Raw genomic sequence first — 18,283 nt, forward strand, 5'->3', positions numbered from 1 at the left:
CCCTCAGTGGGTGTTTTTTTCTGCTGTGCCCACGTCCGCTCAGCGAGGGTTGAGAGACGGTGCCACACGCACACGGGGTTATTGTCACCCGGTTACGGATGAGCAGGGCGAGGCTGGGGGGTATCCCGAGATCGATGGCTTCTGCCAGGCCTGGCTCAGAGCCCATCTCGCCCTCCCCTGTTGCCTGCCCCCAGGAAAGGGCATCACATCTGCAGAGTCCTGCTGTCCGGGCAGGGCCACACCTCCTTGTTGCTATATCCGAGCCAGGCTTGGGCGCAGGCTGGACAGGGCAGAGGAAAGTGAAGCCCAGGGCACCGAGGGGAGGCTGAGCCTGCAGGGGGCATGAGTTGGGGGAGCCGGGTGGGGGTGGCGTTAGTGGGCAGAATCCGTGGGCCAGCCCCAACCGGAACCAGCTCCTTTATTCCTAGAAGACGGCGGGCAGGGAAGCGGCAGTGGGCCGGGCATTTGAATGCCACTAGGCAGTGGGCCGGGCCTTCTAAGGGCAGGCGCCCCAGGAGGGGCAGGAGGGGGGATGTCAGAGGCAGGAGCCCCCCAGGTCCCTTCCCACAAAGCATCTGGAGGGCAGGGCCGGTCCTGACCCGCCGTGCGCTCCTGCCCGGGGCTCCTCCCGTAACACGGGGACATGCAGGGAAAGGCAGGCACAGAGCCTGCTGCAGGCGGGGCGGCGGCCACTGGTGTCCTGCCCTCTCCCGCCCCAGCGCTGCCACCCGGGAAAGCTGCTTTCACCCAGACGGCCAGGAGGCAGGGCTGGGGTGTGTGTGCGGCCACGAGCTTGGCTCTGGGGGGCTGCGGGGAGTCGGCCTCCCCAGACCTCTGGGTCCAGGGACCCATGGAGTCCCCGTCCCCGCCTGAGACGCAGGAACGTGGCTGGGGGTCAGGCAGCCTCTGTGCAGAGTGGAAGCCCTAGGGGAGTGAGGATGTGCGCTGGGAGCCCCCTCCACGCAGGCGAGGAGGCCAGAGGGGAGGGGAGACCAGGGCCTGCAGGCCGTGGAGGAGCTGGATGGGTGGGACGCTGGGGCAGCTTCTCTGTCTAGGCGGCAGTCTGGGGGGCAGTAGGAGAGTAGCCTCAACACCCAGAAGCACCTCCAGGGCCGGATGCCCCGCGGTGGGGGATTGAGGGAAGACGCCTGTGGGGTGGCAGCCCTGGCTTAAGGTCCCGAAAGGGCTGCGCGGTGCGGAGAGCAGTGTGGCCCCGGCAGAGCCAGACAGGAGGTGTCCCGAGGCGTCAGGTCCCGCTTGAGCTGGGCGAGCTCGTGTGTGGAAGGCGCACGAGGGGCGCTAAGGAGGGGACGCGGGGCGAGCCTGGGCGTGGGCGGCGGCTGGACTGGAGGTCCCCTGAGGTCCCTTCTGTGGTCTGAGTGGGACAAGTGCCCCAGCAGCGTGGTTCGGCCAGCCCGCTCGCCTGTTTGACTGCTCTGGTCATCCCACTCCGGGCAGGGACAGCCTCACCGTGACCCCAGCCCGACCTCTGACCTCTGGACTCCATCCCTGATGGAATCCCAGCTTCATAAACTGCCGACCCCAGTGGCGATGGCCATGGGCCTGGGGACCCGTCATGTGGGAGGCTCGAGCCGCGGTGCCCAGCCCTGGGCGGGGTGGGGGGGGACCGTGTGGCACGGAGAACCCCACCTAGCGGCTGGGGCTGTGGGAGGAGACGGCGGGGTAAAGGGACGACAGCGTGAGGGCCCCCCCACAGCCGCCCCTCCCTGCCCCGCAGGTGAACATGGTCCCTCTCCTGACCTGGGGGCCCCCCACAGCCGCCCCTCCCTGCCCTGCAGGTGAACATGGTCCCTCTCCTGACCCGGGGGCCCCCCACAGCCGCCCCTCCCTGCCCCGCAGGTGAACATGGTCCCTCTCCTGACCTGGGGCCCCCCACAGCCGCCCCTCCCTGCCCCGCAGGTGAACATGGTCCCTCTCCTGACCTGGGGACCCCCACAGCCGCCCCTCCCTGCCCCGCAGGTGAACATGGTCCCTCTCCTGACCCAGGGGCCCCCCACAGCCGCCCCTCCCTGCCCCGCAGGTGAACATGGGTCCCTCTCCTGACCCGGGGGCCCCCCACAGCCGCCCCTCCCTGCCCTGCAGGTGAACATGGTCATCGGCATCCTGGTGTTTAACAAGCTCGTGTCCAAGGACGGCATCACTGACAAGAAGCTGAAGGAGAGAGCAGGGTAGGACGGGGCCGCCGCGCCACGCCCCACCTGCAGTCGAAACGACCCAGAGCCCAGCCACCCTCGAGCCCCACCCCCCTCCCAAGCAAGTAGGAAACGGAGGCGCGGAGGGTTGCGTGGCCAGCCCCGCCTTGCTCTGTGCCTCACTTTCCCCATCTGCCCCATGACAGAGCAGGGCCTCCGTAAGTTCTCAGAAACGGTGGAACTGATCACTTTTGGAGACCCCAGGCCCACCAGAGTAGGGGGAGGGTGCCCCGGGCTTCTCCCTTCCCCACCGTGGGGTTGGATGACCCTGAACCAGGACGTGGCCTGCCCATCCTTGTGATGCCTTCAGCATGGGGACAGTGCAGGGGCCGGGCCGGATGTTCCTCCCACCTGGGAGGCTGAGCTCAGAGAGGGCAGTGCCTGGCCAGAGGGCGCACAGCACTGCAGGTGGGCGGTCCTGAGTGGCTGTGGTGCCCAGCCCTGGGGGAGGAGCAAGCTTGGAAGGGCGCTTCTCCTCCGGCTGCCAGGGGACAGGAGCACCCTGGTCTCGGCGGCCCTGCCATCACGGGTGGGGCCAACTGTGGGCTGGGACAGGCCCCCTCTCTCCTGCCCCAGCACTGAGCCGTCCTCACCTCGCCTCTGCCCGCTGCTCTGTCTGTCCCTCTGCCCTGACTGGTGTCTGCGTGGGGGTCCCCACCCCCTCCTCCACCACCCCTCCGTGCCAGTCCTGCTTGGTCTCTGTCTCTCATTGTCTCTCTCCCTCCCCCTGTCTTCCTGCTCTTGCTTTTCCCCGGGAACGAGAGCTTCTGGAATCCTTCCCCTTGGGTCCCTGGTGGGTTCTGTCCTGGTTAGAAACTTGCTTTGGGGGAGGCGTGTGACCCTGGAGAGCCTGCGGTGGCTGGGAGCCTGTCCTGGCCGTCTGTGGGCCTGGGTCCTACACTCTCTGGGCCTCTTCTCTGAGTCTGTGAAGTGGGGATTGGCAGGCTCACCACCCCCCCAGCCCAGCGCACACTGCCACCCACACGTGCTCCCAGAACAGTGGGTCACACACGGAGGAGGCCCCGGGGTGCGCAGGGGGTCAGGGCGCCAGTGAGGCGCGGCGCGCCCACCCCGCAGCACCGTCTCATTTGCTCCCTGCGGTAACTCTTGAGGCAGGGTCTGCTGTCTTGTGCCCACTCACAGCCGAGCAGACGGAGGCTGAGGCCTGGGAGCGGCTGGTGAAGCAGGGCTGGGCGCTGAATCAGAGCCCAGTGTGTCCGGGCGGCCCCCTGCCCCGTTGGGCCCCGTCCCCAGGTGCAGCGGTGCCACGGCGCGGAAGCTCGCGCGGACCCGCCCGTGAGGCCGCAGCAGCCCTGCTCCCACCCAGACAGGAGGCACCCCGTGCTCTCTGTGCCCACGCGCACAGGCACACGCTCAGGGCTGGCAGGGAGGCCACTGCCCAGGTAGCTCACAGACGCCCCCGTTGACCGTCTGGCGAACCCCTCGCTCCTTGGCGGGGGCAGTGCCTGGTCAGACCAGATGTGGGCCGACCAGAGGGAAGGGACAGTGGCTGCGCCCAGATGTCCTGCTTTTTTGTGTGAATGTGGGCGGATAGTGTCACCCTCCTGCTGGACGTGGACGCGCACGGTCCCAGCCCTGCCCTGCCCTCAGGCCAGCCGCGTCCAGCCACAGAGCTGGCGCCCCGCTCTCCACCCCTGCCCCCGCCGGGCTCCGGGTGCGTCAGGTGGAAAGAGGCCCGAGGACCCCGTCCCCGCCCACAGCGCCCCGGGACCCTGTCCCCGCCGGGGGAGGCTCGGGCTGGACGCCATCTGGTTGCTTTTGCTGTCCCCGCCCCCCGCCCCCACCCCGTGTCTGCGAGAACAGTTTTGCTTTCGTTTCAGTCTTTTAATTTCACTTGCAGTCAGCTGCCCCGGGCCCCCCTCGGGCGCGCCCTCAAATGTGCCGAGTGTGGAGCCCTCTCTGCGGCCGCCGCCACCTCCGAAGCCGCCAGTAACGCCATGTTAGTGCCGCTCATCGCCCGCCCGTCCGCCCGCCCGCCGGGCTCTGCTCGCCTCAGTTACATTTTGTTTGTTTTAAGCTTTTTCTGTCATTTCTGTCATCTCTGCCGTCCACCCCAGGGGGCCTAGGCAGCCCCTGCCCACCCTCCCCATGCTCTGGCACCTCGTTTCCTGCCCTGCCCCCACCCCTCCCCGGCCAGGCTCCCCCCGTCCATCCTCCGGGGCCTCGCGGTATCAGACTGACCGGAGGGCAGGGAGCTGGGCCAGGCCTCGGGCCGTGAGAACACGGTCAGCTGGTGGCCGTCATCAGCGTGTGGTCACGCTGGGGTCGCAGCGCTCTGCATGAGTGTGCAGGGGTGCGGCGTGTGTGCGTGTGCGTGTCGGTCACGAATTTGAATGGGAGCGCGAGAGGCAGGCGTGACCTTGGAAACAGGACGTGCTGGGGCAGCTGGCTTGTTCGCTGAGCCCGGGCCGCCACCAGGGGTCTGTGAGCAGGGCAGGGCCAGTGCGACCTGGGGTCCAGGGTGGATGCCAAATCCGGAGGGACCTTGGCTCAGATGACCCGAGAGTGGTCGTCTTGTCCCCAGACACACAGGTCCCCTGGGACCCTCCTGTTTGCTTCCTGGGATTCAGGGGCCCCGTGGAGAGGGCATTCTGGCCGCAGGGAGCGAGTGAGCAGAGGTGGACACGGTTCCGGGGTGGGGACTTGTCCGGTGGAGCCAGAAACCTCCGGGAGGGCGGGCTGCTCCTCCGTGCTGGGGTCCACGGCCCAGACGCCCTGGGTCTCCTTTGTTACACACGCAGGCCTGTGGGGTGGAGGACACAGCCTCCCAGCGGCCCTGCCCGCCCCCCTGCCCCCATCCACACTCAAAGCCCCTCCCCCAGAGGCATCTGAGTTTCCAAAGGGGGGCGGTGGTGCAGCTGCCGGGCCTCTCCCCCACCCGCCTCCTGTCCTCCCCAGCAGTCACGCCTGGACCTGCGTGACCCCTCCACAAGGCTCTCTGCAGAAATGTTTCAGAAACTGCAGAGGCTGGGCTGCAAGAATTTGAATAATTTACGGTCCCCAAGCCCCGGCCATCTGCCAGCCTGCTGCAGCATCAGGCAGTAAATGCCAGGCCTCAGGCCCAAGGGAAGATGACTCACGGTGGGATGGGAAGTTTCGGTGGGTGGGGGGGGGGTCTGCGCCTCTTGCTCAGAACACGAGGAGCCGTGTCCAGGGCTCTGGCTCGAGCAGGCCTGCTTTGGAAGGGAGGAGACAGACTGCAGCGCCCCACCCGCCGTGGTGGGCACACTGAGGCCAGGCTGCCGTCACGGGAAGGCCCCCTTCTCTCAGGCCCTGTGCCAGGTGCGGCACAGCAGGTATGGAGGGGAGAACGCCCGCAGGTGCAGGTACCCCGCCCCGGAGGCCTCCACCTGGATCGCCTGTCCTCAGTGCCGGGGGGCAGCAGGGCCCTGGAAGGGGAGGCGAGGAGAGCGGTCCGCGGTCTAGTTCTGGGGCCCGTGCTGTGCCCAGGGAAGAGGCGTGGGTGCCTCAAGGTGAGCGGTGGCTCTGGCCTGAGCCGCCGGGCAGGGGTTGGAGAGCTGTCCCCTGAGCTGGGGCAGGCCTTGGGAGGGGCAGGGTTAGAGGCTGCGTCCTGGAGGAGATACGGGGCTGGCCCTGGGACGGGGGACCCGGGTCACAGAGACGAGCTGAGGCGGACGTGGAGGCCCAGGGCCCTGCCTAGGGGCGGGAGGGCAGAAGTTCCCCATGGGGCTGGGCCCCTTGCAGGTCCAGTTGCAGGGGTGACACGGCTTCAGTGGCTGAGCCAGGCTGGAGAGGGTGGAGAAACAGAGTGTACAGTCTGGGGGGGACCTCTGCCCCCACCCCGGTCAAGGCCCCGCTGGTTTGGGGGTCCTTGACCTGGCCGGATACCAGCCTGTCTCCCCCCAGCCCTGGTGCCCCCAGCTCCTTCCTGGTGGCCTCCCTGAGGTTCTGTCCCACCTGTTCCTGCCTCTCCTTTTGACCAGGGTGATCCATGAGGGAGGAGGGGGTCCCGATGCCCCCCCCGGTGATAGTGGCAGGAACACCGGGAGCCCCTGCAGGCAGTCGCCGGCCCGGGGGGCAGAGCTGACCCTGGCTATGGTCCTCAGGCCGCAGTGGCCCCGAGACTGGTGGTAGCCGCGGGGATGGGGTTGGGGTGGGTCAGGCAGGTTCCCGACACTGTACTTCAGGCATCCTGCGGGTGCGCTTTCTGTCCCCACGCAGCCCCTTGGCTGGCGTAGTGTCCCTGCTGTGCGGACCAGGAGACAGGCTCAGAGTGGCCATGTGTGTAGGCGGTGCAGGGAGGGGCCGACTGCAGAGGGCCATGCCTGCCTTGGGGGTGCTCCTGGAGCACTACTTGGAAGAAGGGGCAAAGGCTTCGGAGCAAAGGCAGGTCCTCCCCTGGGGAGGGCAGAGCAGGGCCCGCCAAGAGGAGGAAGCGCCTGTCGTCTCTGTTCCTGTCTGTCTGTCTGTCCGCCCCATGCCCTCCCTGCCTGGCCCTGTCTGTCTGTCATCTGTCTTCTTTCCTCACAGGTTTCCTCCTTCCTTCTCCCTGAGGAGTTCTCTGGTTTCCCCCCACCCCCCACCCCGCTTCTCTCTGTCCAGAGCTCAGAGGCCTCACCAAACGCCCTCCCCTGTGGCCATCTTGCAGTTCTGGACCTGGACCCCTGGCTGGGGGCCTGAGGGCTCTGGGAGGAGAAACCTCTTCCCCCTTCCCCCAGCTGTCCCCCCTCCCTCCAGTGTGCCTCGCTCCCTGGGGCCTCCTGGACAGTCAGGAACCTTCGTCTTCCAGAGATCTCACCCCCACCCTCACTGTTGCCCAGCCCATTGGGACCACCGTCCTGAGTCCCCAGCCGCCCTGGGAGCCCTCGAGCTGGGGGTGTTGGGGCAGAACTCTGCTCCCCAGGAGAGGCGGCAGCAGGACTGAGTAGGAGAGGGTCTCTAAGGGGATGGGGAGGAGAGGATGCAGCCCAGGGCAGGGAAGGCCCAGTGGGGCCCCAAGGGAGATGTGCCCCAGGTGGGACGGGCAGCCTGGCCCTGGCCCCGGCCCCGGCCCCGGCCCCGGCCCTGGTGAGGGAGTCGGGCTGAGGCCGGGTCCCGGCCTGGGTGGCCCCTCCCAGGGGCACGGCGTGGGTGGCAGGGCCCAGGGCAGCCCTCATGCCGCCCGCCCGCCGCCCCGTCCGCAGGGCCTCGCTGTGGAGCTCCTGCGTGGTGCTGCCGCTGCTGGCGCTGACCTGGATGTCGGCCGTGCTCGCTGTCACCGACCGCCGATCCGCCCTCTTCCAGATCCTCTTTGCCGTCTTTGACTCACTGGAGGGCTTCGTCATCGTGATGGTGCACTGCATTCTGCGGAGAGAGGTGGGCCGACGGGCGGGCAGTCGGCCTTTTCCAGGCGCCACCTCCCCACGTGCTGCAGCGGGAAGGTTCTGGGAGGAGGCCCGCTAGTGGGGAGGGGCTGCTTCCTTGGCCCAGACTCTTCCGCAAGGCTGGACTTGGGCCCAGCACGCGGCCACGGCTGCCAGGAATGGTCACTCATTAAGGTGACAGCTTCTTCTAGAAGACGCCCTGGTGCCCCGCGCTGGCTCAGACCAAGGTAGCGGGTGGGCTCTGTCCTCCCGGGGCCCAGGAGCATGGGAGCCGCCGGAGGTGGGAACAGCTCTTGTGGCACCTGAGACTCCCGTTCTGGCGTTTTCTGGGCTTCTCCAGGAGGTTCAAGAGAAGGTTTTTACCAAACCATCCCGACTGCTCCCTGACCGGTAGCAATGGCTCGGGATGGGCCCCTATGTGAGGCGGGTGGGAATGTGAAAAACCACGCCTCTGGACGTCGGCGCGTGGGAGCCCGCTTCAGGGTCGTGGGGAGAGCAGCGGGCAGCACAGGGCAGCCGAGGGGCATGAGGCCGGAGCGTCCCCGGATGCCAAGGGAGAGTCTGGAGTGGACGACTGGGCATCTGTCTGCTGAGGCAGCGCTGCCCACCCAGCCTCCCCTGCCTGGAACTTCCTGTCCAGGGGGTGGACACCAGGGCCCTGGCCTGGGGGCCTGCACAGCTGAAGATGGGGATGCCACGCTGGGAACAGCTGAGTGTCCCCCCAGCTCACACCTGGAGGAGACGGGCCACCCCTCTCCAGGGGCTCCCATTGCAGGAAAGACAGGAGGAGTGAAGACCTGACGTTTCTCATGTGGAAACGGCGTTTCCACCACCTGCGAATGTCCAGCCGGTCCCGAGCGTCCACTCTCAAGTCCTGAGGGCCTGAGGAGAGTCTCCCCGGGAAAGCCGCAGATCCGCCAGCACTGGAGCCACGGAGACAGCCCAGGAGGAGGCGACCTCACAGACCCACGTTGACGCCCTCGTGCCCCCGGCCCCCGGCCCCCGACCTCCTCGCATTAGGGAGTCTCAGGACAGCCCCCCAAAGCAGCTACTGCCTGCTCCCCTTGGACAGACGGGGCGGGAGGGGGGCTGACCCAGGCTCGTGGTTCTCAGCTGCCTCGCTTCTGTGAAGCAAGGCCCACAGCTGGGACGAAAGGACACCCCGAGAACGGAAAGAGAGCCTGTAGGAATTACAAGAGCAGGAATGGAAATGCTCAGTAGACGGGGCAGACAGGGGCCGTGTCCCTGAAAGGAGGGAAGGTGGAAAACGGAAAGTGATGAGAAGGTGGGGTCGGGTGAAGGAGCCCCGAGCGAGAACAGGAGGTGCAGAGGGAGGGCTTGCCGGGTGCCAGCACGGACGCGGGGGTGTCTGGAGCACCGGGCCGCTCCATCGGGAAACGAGAAGGTGGGGTCGGGATAAAGACCCCAAGCACGCCCGCGGGGGCTGGGCCAGAGGACACGCGGGCCAGACTTCTCTGTCTGCCCTCTGTGAGCTCTAGGGTCCTGTGTGCAGGGGCCACGCTCAGGGGCCCTGCCGCCTGGGCCAGCTCGGCCATGCCGGGGAAGATGGGCCAGGAGGGGCAGACAGAGGCCGGCCCCGGGGGCATGGAGCGTTCCAGCAGGTGGACAAGCAGGGTCCTCGTCTGCGCCAGCAGAGCCTGGATGTCCTGAGGGGGGCAGAGTGGGGACGCTAGGCATCGGGGAACCCCAACTGCTGTTCAGGCCGGCGTAGGACGTGCTCTCACGTCTGCCGTCCCCTGGGTGCAGGCCCACCCCTGCTGGGCGCGTGGCAGGGCTTAGCGGGTGTTTGTCAGCCGGGTCAGCAAGTGCGAGGATGGGAGGAAGGCACACCTGTGGTGGGTTTGCTCTGAGTGTCCGGAGCTCTGAGGCCGGCAAGACCCTGGCCCTGCCTCTGACCAAGTCCCTCACAGCAGCACAGGCTCAGTGGCCGGGGTGAGTGGGACCAAGTCCGGGGGTCCATGGTGGGTCTACTGGGAGCCCTCCTCTCAGCTCTCCCCACCTTCACTCAGGACGCCTCCTCCAGGAAGCCCTCTGTGCTCAGCCCACCCCACCCTCCGTGCTTGAGCAGGCTCCCCCTTCGTTTATTCCCTTTGCTTCCCTCGGTGACCTCTGAAGCATCGGCTCCCTGAGAACGGGCACTTTGCTCACTGCTGCCCCCAGTGCCCGGCGCCTTCCATGGCAGGTGGAGGTGCCACCCGTGGCTCTTGCCCGCATTGACCGGCAGCGTCCCTGGATACACGGGCCTCCTCCTCCTCCTCTGGCAGCTCCTTTCTGTTGACCAGCTCTGGGCTGGCTGCTTGCGCGGCCCCTCGCTTGGAGCCTCCCTTACCATCCCCTCTGAAAAGTCCGAGGCCGTAATTGTTCATTTCCCTTTGGTGGAGCACGCTGGTCTCAGGGATAAGGGAGTGGGGGCCTGACCCCAGCTTGCCCCGGACATTCAGGGATGTGCAGGTCACGGTGACTCAGGACAGGTCTGGACACCAGGTGACCCACTTAGGCCAACAGTGGGCTCTTAACGGCAGATTCCAGCTAGGAGGGCCTGCAGCGTATTATCAGGGGCCCAGAGCTCCATGATTTTGAGTTTTCACCCAAAACGGGCATAGAGAAGGTGTCAAAGGTCAGAGGAGAGGCTGGGCCCCAAGGCTGGCTGCTGGCAAGGCTGCCCCGAGCCGCTGTCCCTTTTCCAGCTCGCTGATGAGCCTGTGCTCTTGGGAGCACCCCCTCCCACACTGCAGGCCCTTCCCCACGGCACGTGGGCCCGTGTGCGTCCAGGGGGCAGGGCTGCCCCTCGCTGAAATGCTGCCCTGGTGGGACTCAGCCTCCCCTTCCTGCCGTCGCGGTCGCGGGGGGCGGGCTGCCCATCGACCGCCTCTGCTCTGCTCCGCAGGTCCAGGACGCTGTGAAGTGCCGCGTGGTGGATCGCCAGGAGGAGGGCAACGGGGACTCGGGGGGCTCCTTCCAGAATGGCCACGCCCAGCTCATGGTAGGGCTCGGGGCCGGGACGCAGGCTGCCCCTGCTTGGCACCCCCACTGGGCGTCTCCACCAGGCCCCAGCAGCCCAATTAGGAGGACCTCCAAGCCCAGTTTAAGGTTGGGGAAACGGAGGCTCGCCGAGGTGAAGTCCCCAGTCCAGGGTTTGAGGATGGGCAGGGTCCAGGTGACGAGGGATCTGGGCGAGGCTGGCGTCCACCCAAGCTTACCCCCTGGTACCAGCTGTGCCCTTTGGCCAGACACCACTCTCTGGGTGTCCGGCCCTCATCTCGGCTCCTGCCCCACTCTGTACGTCTTCCAGACTTCTCATTGCGCTCCACCCGGGACGGGCCCTAGCCTGTCCACTCACTCCCCACCCCACCATGGCCTCGTCCTCAACCAGATCCTCTAAGGACCTGACTCCCTGGTCTTCTGGCATTACACACACTGTCCAGCCCCAGGCACTGCACACCCTTGTCTGTTCCTGCTGCCCACTTTGTAGGTGTCACCTCCTCCAGGCAGCCCTCCCTGACCCCCATCAGGCCACCTGTTCAGACGTTGGTAACGTGCTGGGGGAATTCCCTGTGCTGTCATTGTTGCCTGCGGCCCGCTGGGTGCCCCCTGACAGGTGGGAGGTGCTCCTTCGGTCTTTAGGTTGCTGGCCACCTCATGACAGTTGTGAGGGTCACAGGCAGGGCCTTGGCAGAAGCCGGCAGCCAGGCTCAGGGAGGCGTTTTCAAGGGTGAGGCGGGGGCCCACGGTGGGAGGAAGCCAGGTTCTGGACCTCCTGACACTTCTCCTGGCCTGATCCCTGACCTCTGGGCAAAGATCTTGTGATCTTCCCGACAACCTGACGTCTGCGTTTGCCAGGAAGGAACTTCCAGGCTTGACTGAGGGCCCCACCATCCCCTGAGGCCCCACAGTCCCTGGAGAAGGCCACCTTCCAGCCTGGGGTGGCCCGAGCTGGGTTCCCCAACCGGCCGAGCTCCCTGAGGGCGGGGCCGAGGTCACCCACTTCCGCCTCCCCCAGCTCCTAGCCTGGGACGGGGCAGGTGCTGCAGCAGGCACTGCAGCCACTGCTCCAGGGGTAGCTGGTCCCACCCTGGCACTGGACACTTGCGTCCCAACCCCACTCTGCCTCTGCTGGGCCAGCTGGTCTCCATTTCCTCGTCCCCAGGTCTGTGGTGAGGACCAAAGGGGTGATGTGGGACAGGCCCCCCCTCCCGGCACATCAGTGGGTGGTGGTGGCCTGGGCAGCAGGGCCTCTGGCGTGGGGCCCTCTGTGTGCCCCGTCCCATTGGAGGGACTCGAGGCCAAGGGCATGAGTGAGCTCTGCCTAATCCACGAATGCACTGGAGGGAGCGCGTGCTCACACGTGCGTGCACGTTCACACGCCCACAGCTGTGCACACGCGGCGCACGGGGCTTCGCTGTGGGTGAACACGTCAGCCCGTGGGCACCCTCGGCCCTCAGGAGCGTGAGCGCGCGCGCCCACACACGGCATCATACGCGCCGCTCCGAGGCGTGGCTGCAGCTCCAGGGCGGCCCTTGCCCGCAGCCCACAGGCAGCGCGGTGTGCGGGGCAGCAGCCCAGCCCTGCCCACTCGCCTTCGGACTCACTCTGCCCCGTCTCTGCCTTGCAGACCGACTTCGAGAAGGATGTGGATCTGGCCTGTAGATCAGGTGAGCGCCTGACAGGTGAGAGCGACAGGTGGCCCTTCCCCGGGCCCCCTGCCTTTTCTTTTCTCCGTGCGTCTGTCTGCTTGTCTGTCCTCATCCCACCCCCGCCAACCACCTCCATGCCTCCCATCCCCCAGCCGCTCCCCTGAGGCTGCCGGCAGGTCTGTGGGGGCAGGAGCAGAAGACTGTCCTGGGGCTCAGGCCTGGCAGGTGCGCGGCACGTCCAGTGGTGGTGGAGCCCTTAGCGCTGGAAGGAACCACCTGGGGCCTCCCCCGCCCCAGCCCTGGCCCTCTCCTCTCCCTCAGCACGCCCCAGCCCTCAGCCCACCAGCCTCCTTGTAGGGACAGTGAGGCTGGGCCAGCTCTGTGAGTCCCGGAGCTGCCCTGCCCCCTGCCCCGCCTCCCCCACCCTGCCTGCCCTCCCTCAAGGGCCCATGTTCTGTGTTGCCTCCTTTTCTTCACTGTTACTCCAGCCATGGAAGAGGGTTTGGTCGAGCTTTCAGATTGGGGGCCGTTAGTGGAAGCAGGAGAAGAGCAGTGAGAAGGACCCGCTGCTGAGCCCCAGGCTAGCCATGAGCTTCTTGGAAGAAAGTGCAAAAAGGGAATCAACCGCCTAATAGCAGGAAGCTGGCAGGCGTCGTTTCTTATGAGTCAGGCGTTTGCGGCAGAGGAAGGCCGTGTCTGGGGCTGCGGACGACTAGCTGGTTTTGGCGTTTGCGGCAGAGGAAGGCCGTGTCTGGGGCTGCGGACGACTAGCTGGTTTTGGCGTTTGCGGCAGAGGAAGGCCGTGTCTGGGGCTGCGGACGACTAGCTGGTTTTGGCGTTTGCGGCAGTGGAAGGCCGTGTCTGGGGCTGTGGACGACTAGCTGGTTTGGGTTCCTCTGCTCTGTCAGATATTTGTGGAGCATCTTTCCTAGAGATAGCCGTGGGGAGGGGCTTACAGCCCTGGGTGGGGAGTGTCTGCTGCTGCCAGGTGGACCCCAGGAAGCCTTCGTTGAGGAGGTGACCTCTGGCTTGGGCTGGACAGGAGGTGAACAGAGCATCCTTCCTGCCCCATCTTAGTCTTGTGTGCTCCAGCCAACCTCCCTGAGAGGAGAGGTGACCCCAAGACTTAGGGGCCTTTGGGGGCTTGGGCACAACCCTTTGTAGTACCGGCCTCTCTGAGCCTCCAGTTCCTTCGTCATTAGTAACATGGCCCAGCCTGGCCCTTGGGCTCGAGAGGAGTGAGCGGCCTGCAGCTGTGGGTGGGTGGTGCTGGGTGGAGAGAAGGCAGGGACCGGCACGGGGCAGCTGGGGGCCCCGGCGAGCGCACAGGAGGCCTCCTGCAGCTGGATCTGAGCAGGGAAGGCCCACGGGGCTCGACACCGGCTCCGACTTAGACAGCCGGCGGGAAGGGACACACACGGGAGAGGCAGCGAGGGAGGGAGCCTTTTCTGACCCTGACCCTGACCCTGATGCGAGGGGTGGGAAGCAGGTTTGGCAGGGAAGATGGTAGGTTCGTTGGGCCACGGGGACTGGGGGCAGAGCAGGACTGCAGACCTGGGTGCTGGTGTTGGCATCCGGAGGGTGGAGAAGAGAAGGGGCCCGAGACCTCTGGCCATCGGGGAGGCGGAGGAGGAGGACCAGGGCGGGCAAGTGACCAGCGGCCTGGGCAGCTCGGAGGGTGTGTGCTGAGGAGGTGGGCCGCGGGGAGCAGCTGGTGAGCTCTGGAGGCCGGGCGAGGGTGTGACGTGGGGGCCTGTCCACCCAGCAGTGCCAGCGTGAGAGGGTTTCCAGAGGATCAGCCCCGAGTGGGCTGTGGACTGCAGCTCTGGGCCCTCTGTGGGCCAGTGCAGGCTGCACTGACTGGCAGGGGCGAGCCGGGCGGTTGGCAAGCCTGAGCCCAGGTCAGAGGTCCAGGCAGCCTGGTCCCCACTGCTGAACAGAAGAGAGGCTGGCCCCTGGGAACGGCTGTCCCGCCCACAGTGAGGGGCTGGGTCCCCACACTTCCAGGTGGCTCGGGCCGCCTCTCACTTGCCCTTCCCAGCTACTGCGGGTGGAGGTCATCTGTCCTCTTGTGGATTGTGGAGAGGACAGAGAGGCGCCCCTGCGTCCCAGCCTTGTTTGAAAGGACAGAGAAGCTGCGGCAGCACCGAGCACAGGGCGGGTGCCCAGAGCTGCCAGCAGGTCAGACCCAGCGGGACCCGGAGCCCCTCCGCCTCCGGCCACCCTGACCCCCCTCGCCTGTCCCTACAGTGCTGAACAAAGACATTGCAGCCTGCCGCACCGCCACCATCACGGGCACGCTCAAGCGACCATCTGTGCCCGAGGAAGAGAAGCTGAAGCTAGCCCACGCCAAGGCGCCCCCCAACTTCAACAGCCTGCCGGCCAACGTGTCCAAGCTGCACCTGCACGGCTCGCCCCGCTGCCCGGGCGGCCCGCTGCCCGACTTCCCCAACCACTCGCTGACCCTCAAGAAGGACAGGGTGCCCAAGTCGTCCTTTGTTGGCGATGGGGACATCTTCAAGAAGCTGGACTCGGAGCTGAGCCGAGCCCAGGAGAAGGCCCTGGACACGAGCTACGTGATCCTGCCCACGGCGACAGCCGTGCTGCGGCCCAAGCCCCAGGAGGAGCCCAAGTACAGCATCCACATCGACCAGATGCCCCAGACGCGCCTCATCCACCTCAACATGGCGCCCGACGCCGGCCTCCCCGCCCGCAGCCCGCCCTCCCGCCAGCCCCCCGAGGCGCCCCCCACCCAGCCCCCCCCGCCCCCGCCCCCGCCGCCCCCGCCCCCTCAGCAGCCCCTGCCCCCGCCCCCCGCCCTGGAGTCAGCGCCCCCCAGCCTGGGGGAGGCTGGGGACCCCGCTGCCCACCCGGGGCCCAGCACGGGGGCCGGGGCGAAGAATGAGAACGTCTCCACCTTGTCCGCGAGCTCCCTGGAGGTAAGGGCAGCCTTGGGGGCTAGTGGACAAGGGACAGGTGCGTTGTGGGCACTGCGGGTTTGGGCGGTGGCTCCACAGGTGGGGCTGGCAGCCACCCTCAAGGAGCCCAGGCCTGGGAAGCCCGGGGCCGGCATCACCCCTGTTGGAATGAGTCCTGTTGGCAGGAAGGGAACCTGAGGCCTGTGTAGGGGAGGACTTGCCTCCCCCTCCCCCTCCCCTCCCCCTCCCCCTCCCCTCCCCCTCCCCTCCCCCTTCCCCATCCCTTCCCCATCCCTTCCCCATCCCTTCCCCATCCCTTCCCCATCCCTTCCCTTCCCCTTCCCCTTCCCCTTCCCCTGTGGGCGAGTGGCAGGGCTCTGCCTGGAGGGGGCAGCATCTACCTGTTCGCCAGCCACGCTCCCCGCACCGCCGGGCCTGCTGGGCCACCGTGACTGGGAGCTTGCGCCTGTGCTGAAATGGCCACTTGTCAGGTGGTTGCCCTCGGTGCTGGTCTCAGCCATCACTTAAGGGCTCGAGAGCTTTCGGCCTGGACACTGAGCTACACTTGAAGCGGCTTGAGTCTAGTTCCTTCCATGGCTGGGCACTCAGCGGCAGCAAGGCTCCCTTAGACCAACCTAAAACCTGCAGTTGACCCCCGAGCCCTGCTCAGCCTGTAGGACAGGGGCTCGGAGACGGCGGGGTGGGGAGCAGCCAGGCCCAGCACCCTCGGGGAGCCCCACCCTCCCCAGGCTGGGCTCCCACCTCCTGGCTCATGGCCTCTGGTGAATGCAGCCCCGGGTACCAGTTCTGTGGCCGGCCAGCAGTGCCACGGCCCTCTGTCCAGGTCTCCTTGTGCCTGGGAGCGTGTCCTGGGCCGCCTGAGCTGGACACCCTTGCCCAGCCCTGGCACTGGCCTCAGGGTGGCACAGAAGGTGAATGAGGGTTCGCCCACAGGGTGCCCCTGCCTTCTGGGTCCTTGGGCTTCTGTTTCCTTACGTCCAGTGGCCCTTCTTTCTATCCACCCTCTTCCTCCAGGGCCCCCGGCTGGGCTCCCGGTGTCTCCGGGCAGGGCTGGCCTACAGGGGGCTTGGGCACTGAGACCGATAGCTTCAGTGTAGTCAGAGGTGTGTCTGCCAGGACCAAGGGTGGGCGGGGGTGAGGGGGCCCTGGCCTCCCTCATCCTCAGGCAGGAGCTTGTGGGCTGGGGGATTTGGGGAACTGCTTGCGAGCGTGCATGAACCCTTCTCCCCACAGCGGCGGAAATCGCGCTATGCGGAACTGGACTTCGAGGTGGGTCCTGGTGTGCCCTGTCCGGATTACCTGGGCCCAGGCCTTCCAACAGGCAGGGAGGGGCTGGGGAGGAGGACCCTGCCCTGACAGGGAGGCCAGTCCCCAGGAGCCTACGCTGGGCGGGGGCGGGGCAGGGCAGCCTCTCTCCTGGCTCAGGACCGCCGCCCCTCCTCCCCCTGCAGAAAATCATGCACACCCGGAAGCGGCACCAGGACATGTTCCAGGACCTGAACCGGAAGTTGCAGCACGCCGCGGAGAAGGACAAGGATGCGCCGCTGGGCCCGGACAGCAAGGTCTGGAGGGCGGGGCTGAGGGTGGGGAGGGGTGGGGGGCAGGGTCTCAGGGGCGGAGCCTGGGCGGGGCTGTGGGACAGCCCTTAGGTAAGCTCTTCTCTCCTTCCTCCGGCCCTACTTCGTTCATTCATTTGTTCCTTCACTCAACCCTTCCCAAGGACTGGCCTGACCCAGCCCATGCTAGACCCTAGAGGGACAGGGCAGGTGGATGGGTCTGTCCCAGGGGCCATCTAGAAGCTGGGTTGTGGCTGGGCTGGGGGAGCCTGGGTAAGCTGGACTCAGAGCCAAGCGAGGGGTGCTGGGTGGGAGGCGGCCTCCAGCTGCCCTTCCCTGCAGGCCAGCCCGACTCACCCAACGGCAGGGGTCGCGACCCTCGCGCGGTCCAGGAAGGGCTCTGCGCCTGCGCTCACCCGTCCGTGCCGGGGTCTCCTTGCCGCCCGCACCTACCTGTCTGGTCCCTTCCTCACTATTCGCCTTCTTTTCTCCACTCCCCATCTGTTCTGCTCTGTGTCTCTACGTCGGGGCCCTCACCCCCTCCGCTGCCCACCGGCCAGCAGCCAGAAAAGCAGCAGACGCCCAACAAGCGGCCCTGGGAGAGTCTCCGAAAAGCGCACGGGCCCCCCGCCTGGGTGAAGAAAGAGCTGGAGCCGCTGCCGCCATCACCGCTAGAGCTGCGGAGCGTGGAGTGGGAGAAGTCAGGCGCCACCATCCCGCTGGTGGGTCAGGACATCATTGACCTCCAGACCGAGGTCTGAGCGGGCGGGCGGCGGCCACGCACCGGGCCACGGAGGAGGGATGCTGCTCTGCCCGCTCCTGCCACAGGACGGGCACAGACACGCTCACGGGCGGCGGGCAAGACCCGCGCCCCGGCCTCAGGGCGCTCGGACGGCGGCCAGGCAGAGGCCCGCAGTGCTGGGACCAGAGCCAGACGGGACAGGAGGCGGCGGCTCCGGTGGGCACAGGGCTCCAGAGGCCCAAAGGTGCCTCAGACTCTGCCCTCCTCCGGCCCAGCCCCGGCGGGCGGGCAGGCCGCCGTGGACAATGGCCAGGCCGGGTGCGGCCAGCATCCCTGGGGTGCCCACCTAAGCTGCTGCAGCAGAGGACCAGCCTGCTTGGCCTGGCCAGCCTGGCACCGTTTTTTAGACCCCCCCACCCCTCGGGAAGCAGCCAGCCCCCCCGCACCCTTCCAGGGCCCAGGGGCCCCTCCCCAGACCCAGGCGGAGAGCACAGCCCTCCCACCTACACCACCCCAGGGGCAGGACCAGAAGCCCACTCCGGGAAGAAGCAGGGGTGGGGAATCTATTTTTTCTCTCCTTTTCTTTTCTTCAATAAAAAGAATTAAAAACCCACGTCCTCACTGTGTGGCCCTCCTCTGTCCAGCACGCAAGCCAGCACCTTGGCGGGCTGGGGGTGGTCTTTGCTGACCTCGGTCCCTGGGTCCGGGGGGGCTGGGGAGGCCTAGTGGGCACTGCGCCCCGCCTGCGGTCAGGCCCATTTCTGAGCCTGAGCTCTGAAATGCTCGCCGAGAGTGCAAGTGCGGGATCCCACCTCTCCTCCGTGCTTCCAGCA

General features: G+C 67.0%; 1 protein-coding gene across 7 annotated transcripts in view; it reads left to right on the forward strand.

Moving 5' to 3' along the window:
• The window catches only part of ADGRB1 (adhesion G protein-coupled receptor B1), an 82,768-nt gene extending 64,707 nt beyond the window's left edge, over nucleotides 1–18,061 (forward strand). For 2 of the 7 annotated variants that reach the window (XM_059995258.1, XM_059995264.1), the window contains 9 exons: nucleotides 2,104–2,189; nucleotides 4,075–4,173; nucleotides 7,379–7,550; nucleotides 10,467–10,562; nucleotides 12,192–12,246; nucleotides 14,464–15,152; nucleotides 16,386–16,421; nucleotides 16,604–16,714; nucleotides 17,269–18,061. In XM_059995258.1, the coding sequence (XP_059851241.1) occupies nucleotides 2,104–2,189; nucleotides 4,075–4,173; nucleotides 7,379–7,550; nucleotides 10,467–10,562; nucleotides 12,192–12,246; nucleotides 14,464–15,152; nucleotides 16,386–16,421; nucleotides 16,604–16,714; nucleotides 17,269–17,469 (1,545 nt within the window). In that variant the 3' untranslated portion in view covers nucleotides 17,470–18,061. The remainder of the gene's footprint in view (nucleotides 1–2,103; nucleotides 2,190–4,074; nucleotides 4,174–7,378; nucleotides 7,551–10,466; nucleotides 10,563–12,191; nucleotides 12,247–14,463; nucleotides 15,153–16,385; nucleotides 16,422–16,603; nucleotides 16,715–17,268) is intronic. The other 5 variants (XM_059995259.1, XM_059995260.1, XM_059995261.1 and 2 more) reach the window with 5 other exon arrangements.
• The last annotated feature ends 222 nt before the right edge of the window (nucleotides 18,062–18,283 follow it).

Source organism: Delphinus delphis, chromosome 17 (genome assembly GCF_949987515.2).
Source record: "Delphinus delphis chromosome 17, mDelDel1.2, whole genome shotgun sequence".
Lineage (NCBI taxonomy): Eukaryota > Metazoa > Chordata > Mammalia > Artiodactyla > Delphinidae > Delphinus > Delphinus delphis.